This window comes from Rutidosis leptorrhynchoides, chromosome 11 (genome assembly GCF_046630445.1).
Source record: "Rutidosis leptorrhynchoides isolate AG116_Rl617_1_P2 chromosome 11, CSIRO_AGI_Rlap_v1, whole genome shotgun sequence".
NCBI lineage: Eukaryota > Viridiplantae > Streptophyta > Magnoliopsida > Asterales > Asteraceae > Rutidosis > Rutidosis leptorrhynchoides.
The window spans coordinates 34331952-34352987 of NC_092343.1; the positions used below are offsets into that span (position 1 = coordinate 34331952).

The 21036-nt window shown below is 35.6% G+C and overlaps 1 protein-coding gene across 1 annotated transcript; it reads right to left on the bottom strand.

Annotated features, from left to right (window-relative positions):
- Positions 1-346: 346 nt before the first annotated feature.
- LOC139877375 (tubulin beta-2 chain-like) lies at positions 347-2774 on the bottom strand. The gene is made up of 3 exons (XM_071864801.1): positions 2258-2774; positions 1119-1388; positions 347-1026 (listed from the first exon to the last, which is right to left on the bottom strand). The coding sequence occupies exons 1-3, from the start codon at positions 2649-2651 to the stop codon at positions 353-355; spliced, it is 1338 nt and encodes a 445-aa protein (XP_071720902.1). The 5' UTR covers positions 2652-2774; the 3' UTR covers positions 347-352.
- Positions 2775-21036: the final 18262 nt, after the last annotated feature.

Sequence of the window (21036 nt, forward strand, 5' to 3'; positions counted from 1 at the left end):
TCAAGTTGAAGTGTAGACAGTTGTCCACGAAGTTAACGATAATCAATTTCTTTTTCTTCATTTCTTGTATGCGAAATATGAGAGCAAAATTTATAGAAGGCCATTCAAAAATGAAGCAAAGAAAAAGAAGAGCATGCACTTAAGTACTTAACACATAAAAGTGAAACAACCTAAACCAAAAGAAAATATTACTTATCCAAATAGACAAATTACACCCAAACTAGAATGAAACAGAATACACTAAACCAGTTTCACTTTACTACAGCGTTTAGTATTACAACCACTAGTTGTATAACCAAAGCTCAAACCTACATAAAACCCATAATTTGAATTCAAAGTTTTTGATAGTTTCTTAGGCCTCATCATACTCTTCTTCCTCCTCATACTCACCCTCCTCATCAGCAGTTGCATCCTGGTACTGCTGATACTCGGACACCAAATCATTCATATTGCTCTCTGCTTCAGTAAACTCCATTTCATCCATACCCTCACCAGTATACCAATGCAAAAACGCCTTTCTCCTAAACATAGCAGTAAACTGCTCACTTACACGTCTAAACATCTCTTGAATGGAAGTCGAGTTTCCAATGAAAGTAGACGCCATTTTCAAACCAGTTGGCGGAATGTCACAAACAGTGGACTTAACATTGTTTGGAATCCACTCAACAAAGTAAGACGAGTTCTTGTTCTGAACGTTAAGCATCTGTTCATCAACTTCTTTAGTGCTCATTTTGCCACGGTAGATGGCGGAAGCAGTCAAGTAACGCCCATGCCTCGGGTCAGCAGCGCACATCATGTTCTTAGCATCCCACATTTGTTGGGTGAGCTCGGGTACGGTCAACGCACGGTACTGCTGGGACCCACGAGATGTAAGCGGAGCAAAACCAACCATGAAAAAGTGGAGACGCGGGAATGGGATTAGATTTACAGCAAGCTTTCTTAGATCAGAGTTGAGTTGTCCTGGAAACCTTAGACAACATGTCACTCCAGACATGGTTGCAGATATAAGATGGTTAAGATCACCAACTGTAATAAGACAATTATCGTTAGTTACATCAGATATTAAATATTTAATAATCATCAATAGAGGCAGATTTTTAAAATTTGACAACACTTACAGCTAGGGGTAGTCAGTTTGAGTGTTCTGAAGCAGATATCATATAAAGCTTCATTATCAAGAACCATACACTCATCAGCATTCTCAACGAGTTGGTGAACAGATAAGGTAGCATTGTAAGGCTCAACGACAGTGTCTGAAACCTTCGGTGATGGGAATACAGAGAAGGTCATCATCATGCGGTCAGGATACTCTTCCCTGATCTTTGAGATCAAAAGCGTACCCATTCCAGAACCTGTTCCGCCTCCAAGCGAATGGCAGACTTGGAAACCTGCATAACAAAAACACATGATGTATGTATACTTACAAGATCGTATCTATAAGTAATTAGCATAAACTTGTAAAATAATCAAAAGGATAACAAAAAACAGCCTTGCTTGTTTCATATTAGTGTTACTTGACTGTGAAGTAGATGAGATTCACAACATCTTATATTTAAATCTACATCCAGTGGGTGAACACAAGTTATTACATGAAATCGAAACAATTTGGATCATTGTTTAAGCTCGTCTACATCAGTTATTCTTGGCCAAAGAATTTTGGACACTTAAATAGCAAAAAATAAATAAAAACTTGTAAATAAGTAAGCTTTCCAAAAAGTGATGTTACTTTAATTAAATTCCATCTACTCACTATATTATTATTATTAGTATAATTTAAGTGAAGTGAAAATATGACTAACGAACCTGTACAGTGGTTAGAATATTCATAGAGTGAGATCTGTAACAATTCTTACTTGAATAATTTTAATAAAAGGTAGAATCTCAATTTTTGAATTATTTGACTTAATTAAGTGAAAATATGAACTAACTACTGCATAACTCTATATCTGTGTTTTAAATTTTCACAGTGAGATCTATTATTGATCAATAGACAATGTAATTAAAGAGTTACAGATCTATGATGATCATGAACTTAAGAAAAATTAGTAGTACTATATACTGTACAACGTAGTATTATTTAACAAATTTAAAAAAACAAAATCACGTAATAAATCATCAAAATGTCAGATCCAGACCTAATAACTACTATCTACATCTATCATTTCTACTTCCACATAAAGCAAATTCAATGATTCATTAAACAACAACAAAATTAAATAATTAAACAACAAAATAGAACACATATATAGATATATACCTTGTAAGCAATCACAGTTCTCTGCTTCCTTCCTAACAACATCCAAAACTGAATCAATAAGCTCAGCACCTTCAGTATAATGTCCTTTCGCCCAATTATTACCAGCACCAGATTGACCAAACACGAAGTTATCAGGCCTGAAGATCTGTCCGTACGCTCCAGATCTGAGACTGTCCATCGTCCCTGGCTCCAGATCCATAAGGACAGCGCGTGGAACAAACCTTCCACCACTCGCTTCGTTATAATAGACATTGATCCTCTCAAGCTGTAACTCCGAATCGCCGGTGTACTTTCCGGTGACATCGATCCCGTGCTCCGCACACACTACCTCCCAGAACTTAGCTCCGATCTGGTTTCCGCACTGTCCTCCTTGAATATGCAAGATTTCTCTCATTTTCGATGTTAATTATGGAATTTTAACTGTGATTTGAGTGTGAATTTGAATTTGAATTTGAATGTGAGATGTTAGGGTTTAGAGAAGGAGTAGCAACGAGACTGACAAATGGGGGATTTTTATATTGAATTAACCGTCTGTACGTATATATTTGGTATTATTTAAATAGCTCCAAAATGAATTGATTTGAAATTTGAATAAACGGACGAGATTCAAATGAATTTTTTAATCTAACGGGTGAAAAGTGTGCTTGACAGATGTGAATTATTTGAACGTTTAGATATTATTATATTTTGATTTTTGATTTTTGATAATTGGTGTCCAGCTATTATTATTCTTTTCAACCAGGGTTAACTCTTTTAACTAGATGTGCAGGCGTTATTAAAATTTTAAAAATAAAATAAATAAATATAAATATAAATATAAAATAAATATAAATATTAAATATAAATATAAATATAAAATTTATAATTATTTTTTTAAAATTTATAAGTTATTTGAAGTCCGTCTGGCCGTCCAACCACAATGCAAACACATGTTCGGACATGTGACAGTGTGATCTTTTTGTGTTTTATACGAGTAGAAGTAGAAGATAAAAATTGGTTTATCATATTTATATGGGAGTTGATCCGTACACCACCTTATTTTTACCATACACCATCAAAACAATTATTTGGACATTTTTATCCTTCCTTTTATTCACCACCAACTCTCCTTAACTTCTCAAAGGAATGGTAGAAATGTCCAAATAATTATTTTGGTGGTGTATGGCAAAAACAAGGTGGTGTACGGATCAACTCCCTATTTATATAGGGGCAGGATAAATGGGGAAGTAACCAATCGGGGGAAGCGAGGGAAAACAAATTTTTTTTTCTCGTTTTTTTTTGAAATTTTTTTTTCCGGCATCAAGATCACACGAAAATATGAACATTTAGAAGAGACACTTCGTGATAAATGTTATTATTTAGGAGGAAAAACGATTGACAAAAATAACATTCAAGATAATATTGTTCGTGAAGAATATGAACGTTTTTTTTCCATGTTTTGTGAAGTAAAATTTAGCCCGATTTAGAGTTTAGGGTTTAGGGTTTTGGGTTTGGTGTTTTGGGTTTATTCCATAAACCCAAAACACCAAACCCTAAACCCTAAACATTAAACCCTAAACCCTAAACTCTAAACCGTTCGTGTTAAAAACTCAATCTAAATCCTAAATCTAAACCCTAAATCTAAACCCTAAACACTAAATTTCTAAACCCTAATATCTAAACCCTATAAACCCTAATATCTAAACCCCAATAGTTAAAACCTCAAAATACGCTCGAAAAACACGATAATTGTTATATATTACTTCTTCGAGCGTTTTTCCGCCAAAATAAAAATATTTATCACAAAGTGTCTCTACTAAATGTTCATATTTTCATCTCATCTATAATGTTCGTGAACAAAGTTTTTTCAAAAAATGAAAAAAAAAAAAAAAGTTTTTGCTTCCCTCCGCTCCCCGAATGGTTACCTCCCTCTTGATCCTACCACTATTTATATATTTATATTTATATTTATTTACACAACATAAATAATACTCATTCATACACCGTTGATAGGTCCATCTTTTTGTATGCTTTTATCATTAAATCGCTGCTACCTGCTCAGATATGATATTCGTTGTGTGGGTGGTAGTTGACGTCAGTCGGTGGATGACGTGGTGGTGGTAAAATAAGGTGAATACAATAAATAAATTGTTTAATTGTAAATAGTAGTTTTGTATTATGTTTTTTTGAATATAAATAGATTGTTAAATTATTGATTGTTTAAGAATTGACTAGAGATTTACAGATAGTGGTAGCCAGAGTTTGATGTTTGTGGTGGCCAATGTTCACCGAAGGTTATTTGTGGTGGTGACGGGAGGTCATTTGTGGTGGCTTGAGGAGGTTTAAATTGGTGGTGGTGTGTATCGTAGAAATTAAGAAAAAAACTTATTTATCAAATATGAACTTACGAAGATACACATGTGAACAAAACTAATATAATTACTGTTCACAAGGGTAAATCTGTAATTTTACACCCATCACAATTTACACCCATCACAATTAGTATATAAATTTAATTTAATTTAATTTATGTACATTTGTTAGTTGGATTTTTCTAGCGACACCTAGGTATTATACATAGTGTTTATATATAATTTTGAAAGTGACGGCGATGCATAATTAGATATGGATCGAACCCAAGTCCACTAACATGTCCAAGTCCATCAACAAAGTGGGCTAAATATTTGGTAGCGTTTGGGTCGTGTCCGCCATGAAGTTTGTAATTGAGAATGTGATTATCACCAAAATACCCATTTTTTGAAGCTTGTTGACTGTCAGCCCTAAAAATAAAGTTTGACAATTTGCCCTCGCAAGGCGCAAGACTCCTTGCGTCCTTGCGTTAAGGCCAAACGCAACAAACAGCCTTGCGTCCTTGCGTTTTGCGCCTTGCGTCCTTGCGTCTTGCGTCTTATCCCGATAAGATTTCCATGATTTCGTGGATAAGATTTTGTTAGATTTTTGTACTATTACGGATAACCTTTTATTTCTATATAATCATTATACATGGAACTACAGATTACCAGCTTCATTTCACTTCATTTTCACATAAATCATATAATTTCAAGCATCATTAAGGTAACTTTCCACCATTTTTTCTCTTGTTGTTTTAAATAATGAGTTGTAGTGATAATGAAACCTTTGTTATTCATATATGTTGTGGTGGTTCTTTTCAATTTATTAATAACTTACCTATGTATTTGCTTATAGATTGTTTTAGAACACGATTAAAACTCCAAGTTGCTCTCCAAAAACCAATTACTCGAAGAATATTGTTAAAAAACGTTCTTAGAAAAATTAATTTGCCACCTAATGCACCTGTTTCAATGAGATATGTTGTCGATAATCTTATTTTTGATATTATTGATGATTATGAAGACTTTCGTGATTTTATACAATATGCAATATCAAATGCTCCTATTGATATTTACATTGTCAACAAAGTTACAATTCAACTGCCAGAAAACTTACAGTCATTGCAAATCCTACCAACACACAATGTCCATCAAAACCTACCAACACACGATGTCCAACAAAACCTACCAACAAGCGAGGCCCAAACAAACCTTCAGACACCCAATTTGGAAGAAGCACGACTGGAAATACCACCTCCAAACACAGAAGAGTTTGATTTCTTCAACTATGGAGTTGAGAACGTATGTAAAATTAAAAAAACAGATCACCCTTTTGAATCAGTTGTCGCGTCTAGTGATTCGGAGGAAGAAAATGACAGAGTATATCAAGATGAAGATGAAGAAGAGGAAAAAAAAGGATGTATTCTGGAATATGCCACTTTTATTGAGTGAGCATGACCAAGAGACTGAATGTACGAGCCAAATAACAACCAGTTATAGAGTATCCGATTTGATTAAAGTTCGACAAACTTTTTTAAACAAGGATGATTTTGTAAACCATCTATACACAAAATGTCTTGAAGAAAACTTCCAAATTAAGCCTGTAAAGTCGGACAAATCTCGATTCACCACTAAATGCATGTTGCCAAATTGTGAGTGGAAATGTAGTGCATACAAAATACGCCACACTGACAACTTCATCGTAAAGAAATTGCATGACGTACACACATGCTCACGTACCCAAATTATGGGAAATAATAAACATGCAACTAAAAAGGTGCTAGGAAGTATTCTGATGGAATCGTTCAAAGCTGCAAATCGAGACTATAAACCAAAAGATATACGTGATGATGTTGGCAACCGTTTTCGGGTGAGCATTTCTTACAATCAAGCATGGAGAGCCAAGTGTCATGCAATAGAGATGTTCCGTGACAGTATTGATGACTCGTTTTGAATGCTTCCCATTTATCTTCATAACATTAAGATTCATAACCCAGGAAGCATGACAAATGTGGTGACTGACAATGAAAATAGATTCGTGATGTGTTACATGTCTTTTGGCGCAGTCGTAAGTATCATTCATTCTAAAATTGTTTTATCTTAAACTAATAACAATCTCATTTGATTTGTTTGCGTGCAGATTCGATCATTTATCCAAAATGTTCGCCCTATTATCACCGTTGATGGTGCACATTTGAAAGCTGGATACTTGGGTACAAATTTAGTTGTTGTTTCAATGGATGCCAATAACGGAATTTTGCCATTGGCTTATGGAATTGGTGAAGGCGAGACAAACGAGGTTTGGTCATAGTTTTTTGGCAATCTAAGAAATCATTTAGAGAGTTGTGGTATGAGTAATCATATGTCAGAGATTACCTTTATTTCTGATCGTGCTCCTTCAATAGCACATGGTATTTCAAATGTGTTTCCTGAAGCCTTTCACTATTTTTGCGCATGTCATCTATTCATGAACATAAAAATGATGTCCAACAAATTAAAATATTTTGAATGGCACTATTGTAAAATGGTTAAGGCTTACCGTTTGTCAGATTTTCAAGATCATGTTAGTGTATTTCAACGAAGATTAAAAGCGTCTCACAAGTATCTAAATGACGTTGGTTTCAACAAATGGTCCAGAAGTCAAGCTGATCATGTTAGGTATGCATACCTTACTAGCAACAGTGTAGAGTCTATTAACGCTCTATCCAAACATGCTCGCAAACTACCAGTTTGCATGTTATTGGATTTTTTTCGCGCTTCAATACAGGATTGGTTTTTCAAACATCACAACAAAGCAGTTAGTCTTACTTCAACGGTTACTCCATATGTTGAACGGAAATTAGCCAAGAGGACGAACAAATCAAGAAGATGGCAAGCATTTCCATCGACAAACAATCTAATAGAGGTGCGTGATGGAAGGAAAAACGGCCTCGTTAATCTAGAGGATAGAACTTGTACATATGGGCAATGGCAATTATCAGGCATACCTTGCAGACATGTAATTGCAGCAGCACGACTCTTCTGAGTGGAAGATGTTACATGTTATGTATCACATTTGTTCTTGTCTCAAACTTATATAAATACGTATTACGAACACATCCTTCCTTTGCCCCATCGATCCGAATGGTCGGATCCAGGGCCCAAGATCTTGAAAATCGTAAACCCCCCAATTCAAAAGAAAATAGCACCTGGACGCCCAAAAGGTGCCGATCGGATTCCATCTCAAGGTGAAGAAACTGAAAAGAAAGTAAGAACATGTACTCGTTGCAAGCAAGCAGGTCATAACCGAACAACATGCAGCACTTCTTATGACCTAACCGGTGAATCTACTTCTCAGAGGGTTAAAAAAACAGCCTCAAAATCAAAGTCAAAGTCAAAGTCGAAAGAGAAAGTCGAACCTTCGCAAGTTTATCAGTCTCAATTTTATCAAACGTACGATTTAGACCAGAATTAGTTAGTTCATGTTTTAGTTTATCCAAGCTTATCAGTCTCAGTTTGTAGTTTATGTTTTGTGTTTAGTGCAAAATTAATGTTTACTAGTTTAAATTTGTGTTTATGGTTATGGTTATGGTTTACTAGTCTCAGTTTGTAGTTTGTATTTGTGGACCATTAATATTGTCCAACCAAGGCGCAAGGATGCAAAACCACACCTTGCGTCGGACAACTTAAACAAACGCAAGATGCAAAGATAGACCTAAAAACAAACGCAATGACGCAAGAAAAACCTTGCGCCCGCCATTTAACCAGACGCAAGGACGCAAACAACACCTTGCGTCGGACAACTTAAACAAATGCAAGACGCAAAGATAGACCTAAAAACAAATGCAAGGACGCAAGCAAAACCTTGCGTCTGCCATTTAACCAGACGCAAGGATGCAAACAACACCTTACATCTGACATTTAAAAAGACGCAAGGACGCAAACAAGACCTTGCGTCTGACAATTAACCAGAAGCAAGGACGCAAAAAAGCCTTGCGTCTGTCCCATAGTATTTACATTCAAAAATTACATGTTCTACCTAAAAACTGTACAAGTTAACTACTTAACAACCTTTGGGTCCTTTGGTGGTGGTGGTTCCTGTGTGTCAAAGCGTGCACGAAAGAACGTTCTTGTCATTCGAATTCTATACTCCATAGCAGCCTTTTTAGGGCCTCCAATGTTGTCAATCTGATCCCAACCAAAAACTATCCTCTCCATATGAAGGCACACCCAAACACCACAATCACCATGACCACCACTCTGCATTGGCACATACGGTGCATCCTCGATCATCAACTCTACATCTTCTTTGTTCTCATAATACTCAACAATTTGTGAGTCCTGCTTCTCGTTAAAGTAATCTATAGCCTTCAAATATATTGGTAAGTTGTCTGACAAGTTTTTGAAGACAGCATCGAGTTGACTTTTATCCAAACAACCCTTTATACTTTCATAGACAAATACTCTCTGTTCATCGAAGTTCAAAGAGAGTAGTATAAAATGTTCAGGATATGAAAAATGTACTGGAATCAAAATCTGTAACAAAAGAAATATAAAAGATCAATAAGCAAGGATGCAAGGTTGACCTTGCGAGTGGCGCAAGGATGCAAGGTTGACCTTGCGAGTGGCGCAAGGACGCAAGGTTGACCTTGCGTCCATAGTGAAGACGTAAGTTTAATCTTGCGGTGGACGCAAGGCCTCAAGAAAGTGTTTGCGAACTGACGCAAGGGCGCAACGGCGCAACGGCGCAAGGTGACCTTTGCGACACACGCAAATACGCAAGAAATGTCTTGCGCTTATTACAGTTTACACAAAATGGATAGTTGATATAAAAAAAGAAAAGCACTAACCTTATCACATTCAGCCCATGATGGATAAAGGTCATCACTACCATCCCTAAGACCAATCAAATACATATAATCTGGGGGATTGGATTTAATGATCCCCTCTGCTCCAGGATTAGATGTGTCCCTCATCTCCTCCTCCTTTTGAGTGTCATCATCATAAAAGGACTTGAATCTCTCTAGTTGATTGAGGAAACCCAATGGCATAATCGTCCATCGAGAACTACATGTATAATCTGCAATCGGAAACTGAGGACTCGAGGACATCTGACTAGCTCGGGGGAGAAACCTCTGCCGAAATCTCAACAGGAAGGTAGCCCATCCATCAATATGCTATAATCAGATCAAGTTGATCATGATGTTAAATAAAGCAAAAACAAATTAATTAAAACATGCATTTAATAATTAACAAACTTACTATGTTTTCCAAATAACCAGAATATGCCATTCCCAATAAACGTTTCCAAAACTCATCATCAAGGAAGAGGAAGGTTTCATTTTGGAAAATGAACATGCAAGGCGTATCTTGATTATTGAGTATCACTGATGTGACGCCCCGTACAAAACCATCGTGTACGATTTGTCAACAACAGGATCTTTACACGGTCAAATACTATATGCTGTTTGAAAACCAGTTTGCATTCATAAAAAGATAGCGTTTTACAAAAGATAACGTGACACAGAGGTCATTACAAAGCCATTATTCAAATAACATAAGTTGTGAATGCAAATTAAAAGTTTCATGATTGAGACATCTCTAAGTTATGCAGCGGATATCTAACACAGCAGGTCCTTAACAGCAAGTCTAAATAGCATGACATCAAGTCTAACAGCGGAAGCAAGATACCTCTAAGCACCTGAGAAAACATGCTTAAAAACGTCAACAATAATGTTGGTGAGCTATAGTTTAAGTTGTAACAGTAATGTAAGATTGACCATGAGATTTCAATGTTTCAAAGTAGTAAGAAAAGTATATGTTTAACCGTGGGCACATGGTAACTAGACTTAACGTAAATATAAATATCACCCCCTAAAAGTACACCTGGCGAGTGCATATGTCCTCGAAGTATTAGCACCCATTAAATGCTAGCGCGACTAGCCTGAGTGGGGATGTCAAACCCTATGGATCCATATCTAATATTCGCGTTCACCGGTTCAAAAACCAATGATTAAATGTTACCGTGCTAAGGGGAATCTTTATGCCGTTATATAACCCACACATATGTAAAGTTTAAGTACTCGTGTCAAGTAAGTAAAACATAAAAAGCGCATGTATTCTCAGTCCCAAAAATAGTATAAGTAAAAAGGGAAGCTATAAATCACAGTGATAAAAGCGGTAAAGTCGGTAATGAAAGTATGCAAGTAGTAAGTTGGTCCGAAAGGTCGTCAACCTAAATCAAAGGTTACTAGGTCAGTATGTTGTCCTTATAAGTTCTAATAGTGCATAAAATAAGTTTAAGTGTCATCATCATCATCATTCATCATTGTAAAAGCTAAGTAAGTTTGACAAGAATAGAGATCGAAACAATAGGCTGACTTCGGTTAGCTGTTACGACCTCTACGTAAATCGAAAAGACGCGTAATCAGTGGCTATGGCTCTGTATATGAGTCCCCTAGTTGCTGACTAATTTACAGAATCAAACTCGTCTTCGTTTGACTGTGGCGATGGTTTAAGTGCAAGTAAGTCAGAAATTTCAGCACAACGTTACGACGGCGTAGTGACTTTCGGAGGGCCGTAAATCCTAAACCGTAACTCGGATTAAGACGAGGCCTAAATGGAAAATCATCTAATCGAACCAAACTAACTGAAAATTAACTTTCCAGTATCCCAGGTAGAAATGTCCCGTTCTTATTGATTAAAAACGTTCCATATTAATTGATTTCGTTGCGAGGTTTTGACCTCTATATGAGACGTTTTTCAAAGACTGCATTCATTTTAAAACAAACCATAACCTTTATTTCATCAATAAAGGTTTAAAAAGCTTTACGTAGATTATCAAATAATGATAATCTAAAATATCCTGTTTACACACGACCATTACATAATGCTTTACAATACAATTATGTTACAACAAAATAAGTTTCTTGAATGCAGTTTTTACACAATATCATACAAGCATGGACTCCAAATCTCGTCCTTATTTAAGTATGCGACAGCGGAAGCTCTTAATAATCACCTGAGAATAAACATGCTTAAAACGTCAACAAAAATGTTGGTGAGTTATAGGTTTAACCTATATATATCAAATCATAATAATAGACCACAAGATTTCATATTTCAATACACATCCCATACATAGAGATAAAAATCATTCATATGGTGAACACCTGGTAACCGACATTAACAAGATGCATATATAAGAATATCCCCATCATTCCGGGACACCCTTCGGATATGATATAAATTTCAAAGTACTAAAGCATCCGGAACTTTGGATGGGGTTTGTTAGGCCCAATAGATCTATCTTTAGGATTCGCGTCAATTAGGGTGTCTGTTCCCTAATTCTTAGATTACCAGACTTAATAAAAAGGGGCATATTCGATTTCGATAATTCAACCATAGAATGTAGTTTCACGTACTTGTGTCTATTTTGTAAATTATTTATAAAACCTGCATGTATTCTCATCCCAAAAATATTAGATTTTAAAAGTGGGACTATAACTCACTTTCACAGATTTTTACTTCGTCGGGAAGTAAGACTTGGCCACTGGTTGATTCACGAACCTATAACAATATATACATATATATCAAAGTATTTTCAAAATATATTTACAACACTTTTAATATATTTTGATGTTTTAAGTTTATTAAGTCAGCTGTCCTCGTTAGTAACCTACAACTAGTTGTCCACAGTTAGATGTACATAAATAAATCGATAAATATTATCTTGAATCAATCCACGACCCAGTGTATACGTATCTCAGTATTGATCACAACTCAAACTATATATATTTTGGAATCAACCTCAACCCTGTATAGCTAACTCCAACATTCACATATAGAGTGTTTATGGTTGTTCCGAAATATATATAGATGTGTCGACATGATAGGTCGAAACATTGTATACGTGTCTATGGTATCTCAAGATTACATAATATACAATACAAGTTGATTAAGTTATGGTTGGAATAGATTTGTTACCAATTTTCACGTAGCTAAAATGAGAAAAATTATCCAATCTTGTTTTACCCATAACTTCTTCATTTTAATTCCGTTTTGAGTGAATCAAATTGCTATGGTTTCATATTGAACTCTATTTTATGAATCTAAACAGAAAAAGTATAGGTTTATAGTCAGAAAAATAAGTTACAAGTCGTTTTTGTAAAGGTAGTCATTTTAGTCGAAAGAACGACGTCTAGATGACCATTTTAGAAAACATACTTCTACTTTGAGTTTAACCATAATTTTTGGATATAGTTTCATGTTCATAATAAAAATAATTTTCTCAGAATAACAACTTTTAAATCAAAGTTTATCATAGTTTTTAATTAACTAACCCAAAATAGCCCGCGGTGTTACTATGACGGCATAAATCCGGTTTTATGGTGTTTTTCGTGTTTCCAGGTTTTAAATCATTAAGTTAGCATATCATATAGATATAGAACATGTGTTTAGTTGATTTTAAAAGTCAAGTTAGAAGGATTAACTTTTGTTTGCGAACAAGTTTAGAATTAACTAAACTATGTTCTAGTGATTACAAGTTTAAACCTTCGAATAAGATAGCTTTATATGTATGAATCGAATGATGTTATGAACATAATTACTACCTTAAGTTCCTTGGATAAACCTACTGGAAAAGAAAAAAATGGATCTAGCTTCAACGGATCCTTGGATGGCTCGAAGTTCTTGAAGCAGAATCATGACACGAAAACAAGTTCAAGTAAGATCATCACTTGAAATAAGATTGTTATAGTTATAGAAATTGAACCAAAGTTTGAATATGATTATTACCTTGTATTAGAATGATAACCTACTATAAGAAACAAAGATTTCTTGAGGTTGGATGATCACCTTACAAGATTGAAAGTGAGCTAGCAAACTTGAAAGTATTCTTGATTTTATGTAACTAGAACTTGTAGAATATATGAAGAACACTTAGAACTTGAAGATAGAACTTGAGAGAGATCAATTAGATGAAGAAAATTGAAGAATGAAAGTGTTTGTAGGTGTTTTTGGTCGTTGGTGTATGGATTAGATATAAAGGATATGTAATTTTGTTTTCATGTAAATAAGTCATGAATGATTACTCATATTTTTGTAATTTTATGAGATATTTCATGCTAGTTGCCAAATGATGATTTCCACATGTGTTAGGTGACTCACATGGGCTGCTAAGAGCTGATCATTGGAGTGTATATACCAATAGTACATACATCTAAAAGCTGTGTATTGTACGAGTATGAATACGGGTGCATACGAGTAGAATTGTTGATGAAACTAAATGAGGATGTAATTGTAAGCATTTTTGTTAAGTAGAAGTATTTTGATAAGTGTATTGAAGTCTTTCAAAAGTGTATAAATACATATTAAAACACTACATGTATATACATTTTAACTGAGTCGTTAAGTCATCGTTAGTCGTTACATGTAAGTGTTGTTTTGAAACCTTTAGGTTAACGATCTTGTTAAATGTTGTTAACCCAATGTTTATAATATCAAATGAGATTTTAAATTATTATATTATCATGATATTATCATGTATGAATATCTCTTAATATGATATATATACATTAAATGTCTTTACAACGATAATCGTTACATATATGTCTCGTTTAAAAATCATTAAGTTAGTAGTCTTGTTTTTACATATGTAGTTCATTGTTAATATACTTAATGATATGTTTACTTATCATAGTATCATGTTAACTATATATATATCCATATATATGTCATCATATAGTTTTTACAAGTTTTAACGTTCGTGAATCACCGGTCAACTTGGGTGGTCAATTGTCTATATGAAACATATTTCAATTAATCAAGTCTTAACAAGTTTGATTGCTTAACATGTTGGAAACATTTAATCATGTAAATATCAATCTCAATTAATATATATAAACATGGAAAAGTTCGGGTCACTACAGTACCTACCAGTTAAATAAATTTCGTCCCGAAATTTTAAGCTGTTGAAGGTGTTGACGAATCTTCTGGAAATAGATGCGGGTATTTCTTCTTCATCTGATCTTCACGCTCCCAGGTGAACTCGGGTCCTCTACGAGCATTCCATCTAACCTTAATAATTGGTATCTTGTTTTGCTTAAGTCTTTTAACCTCACGATCCATTATTTCGACGGGTTCTTCGATGAATTGAAGTTTTTCGTTGATTTGGATTTCATCTAACGGAATAGTGAGATCTTCTTTAGCAAAACATTTCTTCAAATTCAAGATGTGGAAAGTGTTATGTACAGCCACTAGTTGTTGAGGTAACTCAAGTCGGTAAGCTACTGGTCCGACACGATCAATAATCTTGAATGGTCCAATATACCTTGGATTTAATTTCCCTCGTTTACCAAATCGAACAACGCCTTTCCAAGGTGCAACTTTAAGCATGACCATCTCTCCAATTTCAAATTCTATATCTTTTCTTTTAATGTCAGCGTAGCTCTTTTGTCGACTTTGGGCGGTTTTTAACCGTTGTTGAATTTGGATGATCTTCTCGGTAGTTTCTTGTATAATCTCCGGACCCGTAATCTGTCTATCCCCCACTTCACTCCAACAAATCGGAGACCTGCACTTTCTACCATAAAGTGCTTCAAACGGCGCCATCTCAATGCTTGAATGGTAGCTGTTGTTGTAGGAAAATTCTGCTAACGGTAGATGTCGATCCCAACTGTTTCCGAAATCAATAACACATGCTCGTAGCATGTCTTCAAGAGTTTGTATCATCCTTTCGCTCTGCCCATCAGTTTGTGGATGATAGGTAGTACTCATGTCTAGACGAGTTCCTAATGCTTGCTGTAATGTCTGCCAGAATCTTGAAATAAATCTGCCATCCCTATCAGAGATAATAGAGATTGGTATTCCATGTCTGGAGACGATTTCCTTCAAATACAGTCGTGCTAACTTCTCCATCTTGTCATCTTCTCTTATTGGCAGGAAGTGTGCTGATTTGGTGAGACGATCAACTATTACCCAAATAGTATCAAAACCACTTGCAGTCCTTGGCAATTTAGTGATGAAATCCATGGTAATGTTTTCCCATTTCCATTCCGAGATTTTGGGTTATTGAAGTAGACCTGATAGTTTCTGATGCTCAGCTTTGACCTTAGAACACGTCAAACATTCTCCTACGTATTTAGCAATATCGGCTTTCATACCTGGCCACCAAAAATGTTTCTTAAGATCCTTGTACATCTTCCCCGTTCCAGGATGTATTGAGTATCTGGTTTTATGAGCTTCTCTAAGTACCATTTCTCTCATATCTCCAAATTTTGGTACCCAAATTCTTTCAGCCCTATACCGGGTTCCGTCTTCCTGAATATTAAGATGCTTCTCCGATCCTTTGGGTATTTCATCCTTTAAATTTCCCTTTTTTAAAACTCCTTGTTGCGCCTCCTTTATTTGAGTAGTAAGGTTATTATGAATCATTATATTCATAGATTTTACTCGAATGGGTTCTCTGTCCTTCCTGCTCAAGGCATCGGCTACCACATTTTCCTTCCCCGGGTGGTAACGAATCTCAAAGTCGTAATCATTCAATAATTCAATCCACCTACGCTGCCTCATATTCAGTTGTTTCTGATTAAATATGTGTTGAAGACTTTTGTGGTCAGTATATATAATACTTTTGACCCCATATAAGTAGTGCCTCCAAGTCTTTAATGCAAAAACAACCGCGCCTAATTCCAAATCATGCGTCGTATAATTTTGTTCGTGAATCTTCAATTGTCTAGACGCATAAGCAATCACCTTCGTTCGTTGTATTAATACACAACCGAGACCTTGCTTTGATGCGTCACAATAAATCACAAAATCATCATTCCCTTCAGGCAATGACAATATAGGTGCCGTAGTTAGCTTTTTATTCAATAACTGAAACGCTTTCTCTTGTTCATCATTCCATTCAAATTTCTTCCCTTTATGCGTTAATGCAGTCAAGGGTTTTGCTATTCTGGAAAAGTCTTGGATGAACCTTCTGTAGTAACCAGCTAGTCCTAAAAATTGGCGTATGTGTTTCGGAGTTTTCGGGGTTTCCCACTTTTCAACAGTTTCTATCTTTGCCGGATCCACCTTAATACCTTCTTTGTTCACTATGTGACCGAGGAATTGAACTTCTTCCAACTAAAATGCACACTTTGAAAACTTAGCGTACAATTCTTCCTTCCTCAATACTTCTAACACCTTTCTCAAATGTTCACCGTGTTCTTGGTCATTCTTTGAGTAAATAAGTATGTCATCAATGAAAACAATGACAAACTTGTCAAGGTATGGTCCACACACTCGGTTCATAAGGTCCATGAACACAGCTGGTGCATTAGTTAAACCAAATGGCATGACCATAAACTAGTAATGACCGTAACGTGTTCTGAAAGCAGTCTTTGGAATATCATCTTCTTTCACCCGCATTTGATGATACCCGGAACGTAAGTCAATCTTTGAATAAACAGACGAGCCTTGTAGTTGATCAAATAAGTCATCGATTCTCGGTAGTGGGTAACGGTTCTTGATGGTAAGTTTGTTCAACTCTCAGTAGTCGATACACAACTTGAATGTACCATCTTTCTTCTTGACAAACAAAACAGGAGCTCCCCACGGTGATGTGCTTGGTCGAATGAAACCACGCTCTAAAAGTTCTTGTAATTGGCTTTGCAGTTCTTTCATCTCGCTGGGTGTGAGTCTGTAAGGAGCACGAGCTATTGGTGCAGCTCCTGGTACAAGATCTATTTGAAATTCAACGGATCGATGTGGGGGTAATCCCGGTAATTCTTTCGGAAATACATAGGGAAATTCTTTTGCAATGGGAACATCATTGATGCTCTTTTCTTCAGCTTGTACTTTCTCGACGTGTGCTAGAACAGCATAGCAACCTTTTCTTATTAGTTTTTGTGCCTTCAAATTACTAATAAGATGTAGCTTCGTGTTGCCCTTTTCTCCGTACACCATTAAGGGTTTTCCTTTTTCTCGTATAATGCGAATTGCATTTTTGTAACAAACGATCTCTGCTTTCACTTCTTTCAACCAGTCCATACCGATTATCACATCAAAACTCCCTAACTCTACTGGTATCAAATCAATCTTAAATGTTTCGCTAACCAGTTTAATTTCTCGATTCCGACATATATTATCTGCTGAAATTAATTTACCTTTTGCTAATTTGAGTAAAAATTTTCTATCCAAAGGCGTCAATGGACAACTTAATTTAGCACAAAAATCTCTACTCATATAGCTTCTATCCGCACCCGAATCAAATAAAATGTAAGCAGATTTATTGTCAATAAGAAACGTACCCGTAACAAGCTCCGGGTCTTCCTGTGCCTCTGCCGCATTAATATTGAAAACTCTTTCGCGGCCTTGTCCATTCGTTTTCTCCTGGTTCGGGCAATTTCTAATAATGTGGCCCGGTTTTCCACATTTATAACAAACTACATTGGCATAACTTGCTCCGACACTACTTGCTCCGCCATTACTCGTTCCGAAACCATTTGTTCCTTTCGTTCTATTAACCCCTGGTCCGTAGACCTCACACTTCGCCGCGCTATGACCATTTCTTTTACACTTGTTGCAAAATTTGGTGCAGAACCCCGAGTGATACTTTTCACACCTTTGGCATAGCTGCTTCTGATTGTTGTTGTTGTTGTTGTTGTTGTTGTTGCGGTTATTATTATTGTTGGGATGATTGTTGTAGTTGCTGTTGTTGTTGTTGTTGTTGTTGGGCCGTTTGTTGTAGTTGCGATTGATGTTGCGATTGTTGGGATAATTGTTGCGATTATTGTTGTAATTGCTGTTGTTGTTGTATTGGTGATTCTTATCACCGTTTTCCTCCCAATTTCTTTTGACTTGCTTCACATTGGCCTCTTCAGCAGTCTGTTCTTTAATTCTTTCCTCAATCTGGTTCACTAGTTTGTGAGCCATTCTACATGCCTGTTGTATGGAGGCGGGCTCATGTGAACTTATATCTTCTTGGATTCTTTCCGGTAATCCTTTCACAAACGCGTCGATCTTCTCTTCCTCATCTTCGAATGCTCCCGGACACAATAGGCACAATTCTGTGAATCGTCTTTCGTACGTGGTAATATCAAATCCTTGGGTTCGTAACCCTCTAAGTTCTATCTTGAGCTTATTGACCTCGGTTCTGGGATGGTACTTCTCGTTCATCAAGTGCTTGAATGCTGACCACGGTAGTGCGTACGCATCATCTTGTCCCACTTGCTCTAGATAGGTATTCCACCATGTTAACGCAGAACCTGTGAAGGTATGCGTAGCGTACTTCACTTTGTCCTCTTCAGTACACTTACTTATGGCAAACACCGATTCGACCTTCTCGGTCCACCGTTTCAATCCGATCGGTCCTTCGGTTCCATCAAATTCCAAAGGTTTGCAGGCAGTGAATTCTTTGTAGGTGCATCCTACATGATTTCCTGTACTGCTAGATCCAAGGTTATTGTTGGTATGTAGCGCAGCCTGTACTGTGGCTATGTTTGAAGCTAGAAAAGTATGGAATTCCTCTTCATTCATATTCACGGTGTGTCGAGTATTCGGTGCCATTTCCTTCAAAATAGTCAAATGGAACAAGTTAATCATACAGAATATTAAGAGTAGTTAATAGTATTTCGTAGCATAATATGAACTCATTTATAAAAGCTTTTTCTTCATATTAGCGTTTTATAAGTTTAAATTCGGGTAGTACCTACCCGTTAAGTTCATACTTAGTAGCTAATATACAATTCAACTACTACAATTTTATATGAAAAACTGATTATAATAATATTTCGCGTTCAAACTTTTATACAATATTTTACAAACTTACAATACCGCTTATTTTACATAAAGCATGAAATATAGCACACAATAACTTTGATACAAGATAGTTGTGAAGATAATTCTAGCTAGTACATAAGTCATTCAGCAAAGGCAATAAAGACACGTAATTCATACGTCCAGAAACAAGTCATGCATTCTGGTTTTACTAGGACTACTTCCCATCCTTGGTCTTGTGGAACATAACCGTTATGGCCATTGATAAGACAGCGTGTTGTAACGTCATCAAAGGGACGAGGGTTACGTAATGACCAACAGTCTCGTAATAACCTAAAAACCTCATTTCTTACCCTAATTACCGACTCCGTCACTTGTGGGAACGTTTTGTTTAATAGCTGTAGCCCGATGTTATTTTTCTCACTTTGGTAAGAAGCGAACATTACTAACCCGTAAGCATAGCATGCTTCTTTATGTTGCATGTTAGCCGCTTTTTCTAAATTATGAAGTCCTATATTCGGATACATTGAGTCAAAATAATTTCTTAACCCGTTGCGTAAAATAGCATTTGGGTTCCCCGCAATATATGCGTCAAAGTAAACACATCGTAACTTATGGGTTTCCCAATGTGATATCCCCCATCTTTCAAACGAAAGTCTCTTATAAACCAATACATTCTTGGAACGTTCTTCGAATGTCTTACAAACTGATCTCGCCTTAAATAGTTGTGCCGAGGAATTCTGACCGACTCTAGACAAGATTTCATCAATCATGTCTCCGGGTAGGTCTCTTAAAATATTGGGTTGTCTATACATTTTGTGTTTTTAAACTGTAAAATAGGCAAGAGTTAGATTCATAAAAAAATACTTATTAATACAAGCAATTTTTAAATATATCATAAAGCATAAGCATACTATATTACATATATTACACCACACGAATACAACTATCTTATTCCGACTCGCTCGTTTCTTCTTCTTCGGTTTTGGTTCGTTTTGCCAAGTTTCTAGGGATATATTGTAGTGACCCGAACTTTTCCATGTTTATATATATTAATTGAGATTGATATTTACATGATTAAATGTTTCCAACATGTTAAGCAATCAAACTTGTTAAGACTTGATTAATTGAAATATGTTTCATATAGACAATTGACCACCCAAGTTGATCGGTGATTCACGAACGTTAAAACTTGTAAAAACTATATGATGACATATATATGGATATATATATATATATAGTTAACATGATACTATGATAAGAAAACATATCATAAAGTATATTAACAATGAACTACATATGTAAAAACAAGACTACTAACTTAATGATTTTTAAACGAGACATATATGTAACGATTATCGTTGTAAAGACATTTAATGTATATATATCATATTAAGAGATATTCATACATGATAATATCATGATAATATAATAATTTAAAATCTCATTTGATATTATAAACATTGGGTTAACAATATTTAACAAGATCGTTAACCTAAAGGTTTCAAAACAACACTTACATGTAACGACTAACGATGACTTAACGACTCAGTTAAAATGTATATACATGTAGTGTTTTAATATGTATTTATACACTTTTGAAAGACTTCAATACACTTATCAAAATACTTCTACTTAACAAAAATGCTTACAATTACATCCTCGTTCAGTTTCATCAACAATTCTACTCGTATGCACCCGTATTCGTAC

What these genes read in the sequence shown, in the direction of transcription:
- LOC139877375 (XM_071864801.1), bottom strand. Translation starts at nt 2,651, where the DNA reads ATGAGAGAAATCTTGCATATTCAAGGAGGACAGTGCGGAAACCAGATC. An exon ending in GAACTGTGATTGCTTACAAG is followed by an intron (nt 1,389 to 2,257) that starts GTATATATCTAT and finishes TTTGTTATGCAG; the next exon opens with GTTTCCAAGTCTGCCATTCG. An exon ending in CAAACTGACTACCCCTAGCT is followed by an intron (nt 1,027 to 1,118) that starts GTAAGTGTTGTC and finishes GTCTTATTACAG; the next exon opens with TTGGTGATCTTAACCATCTT.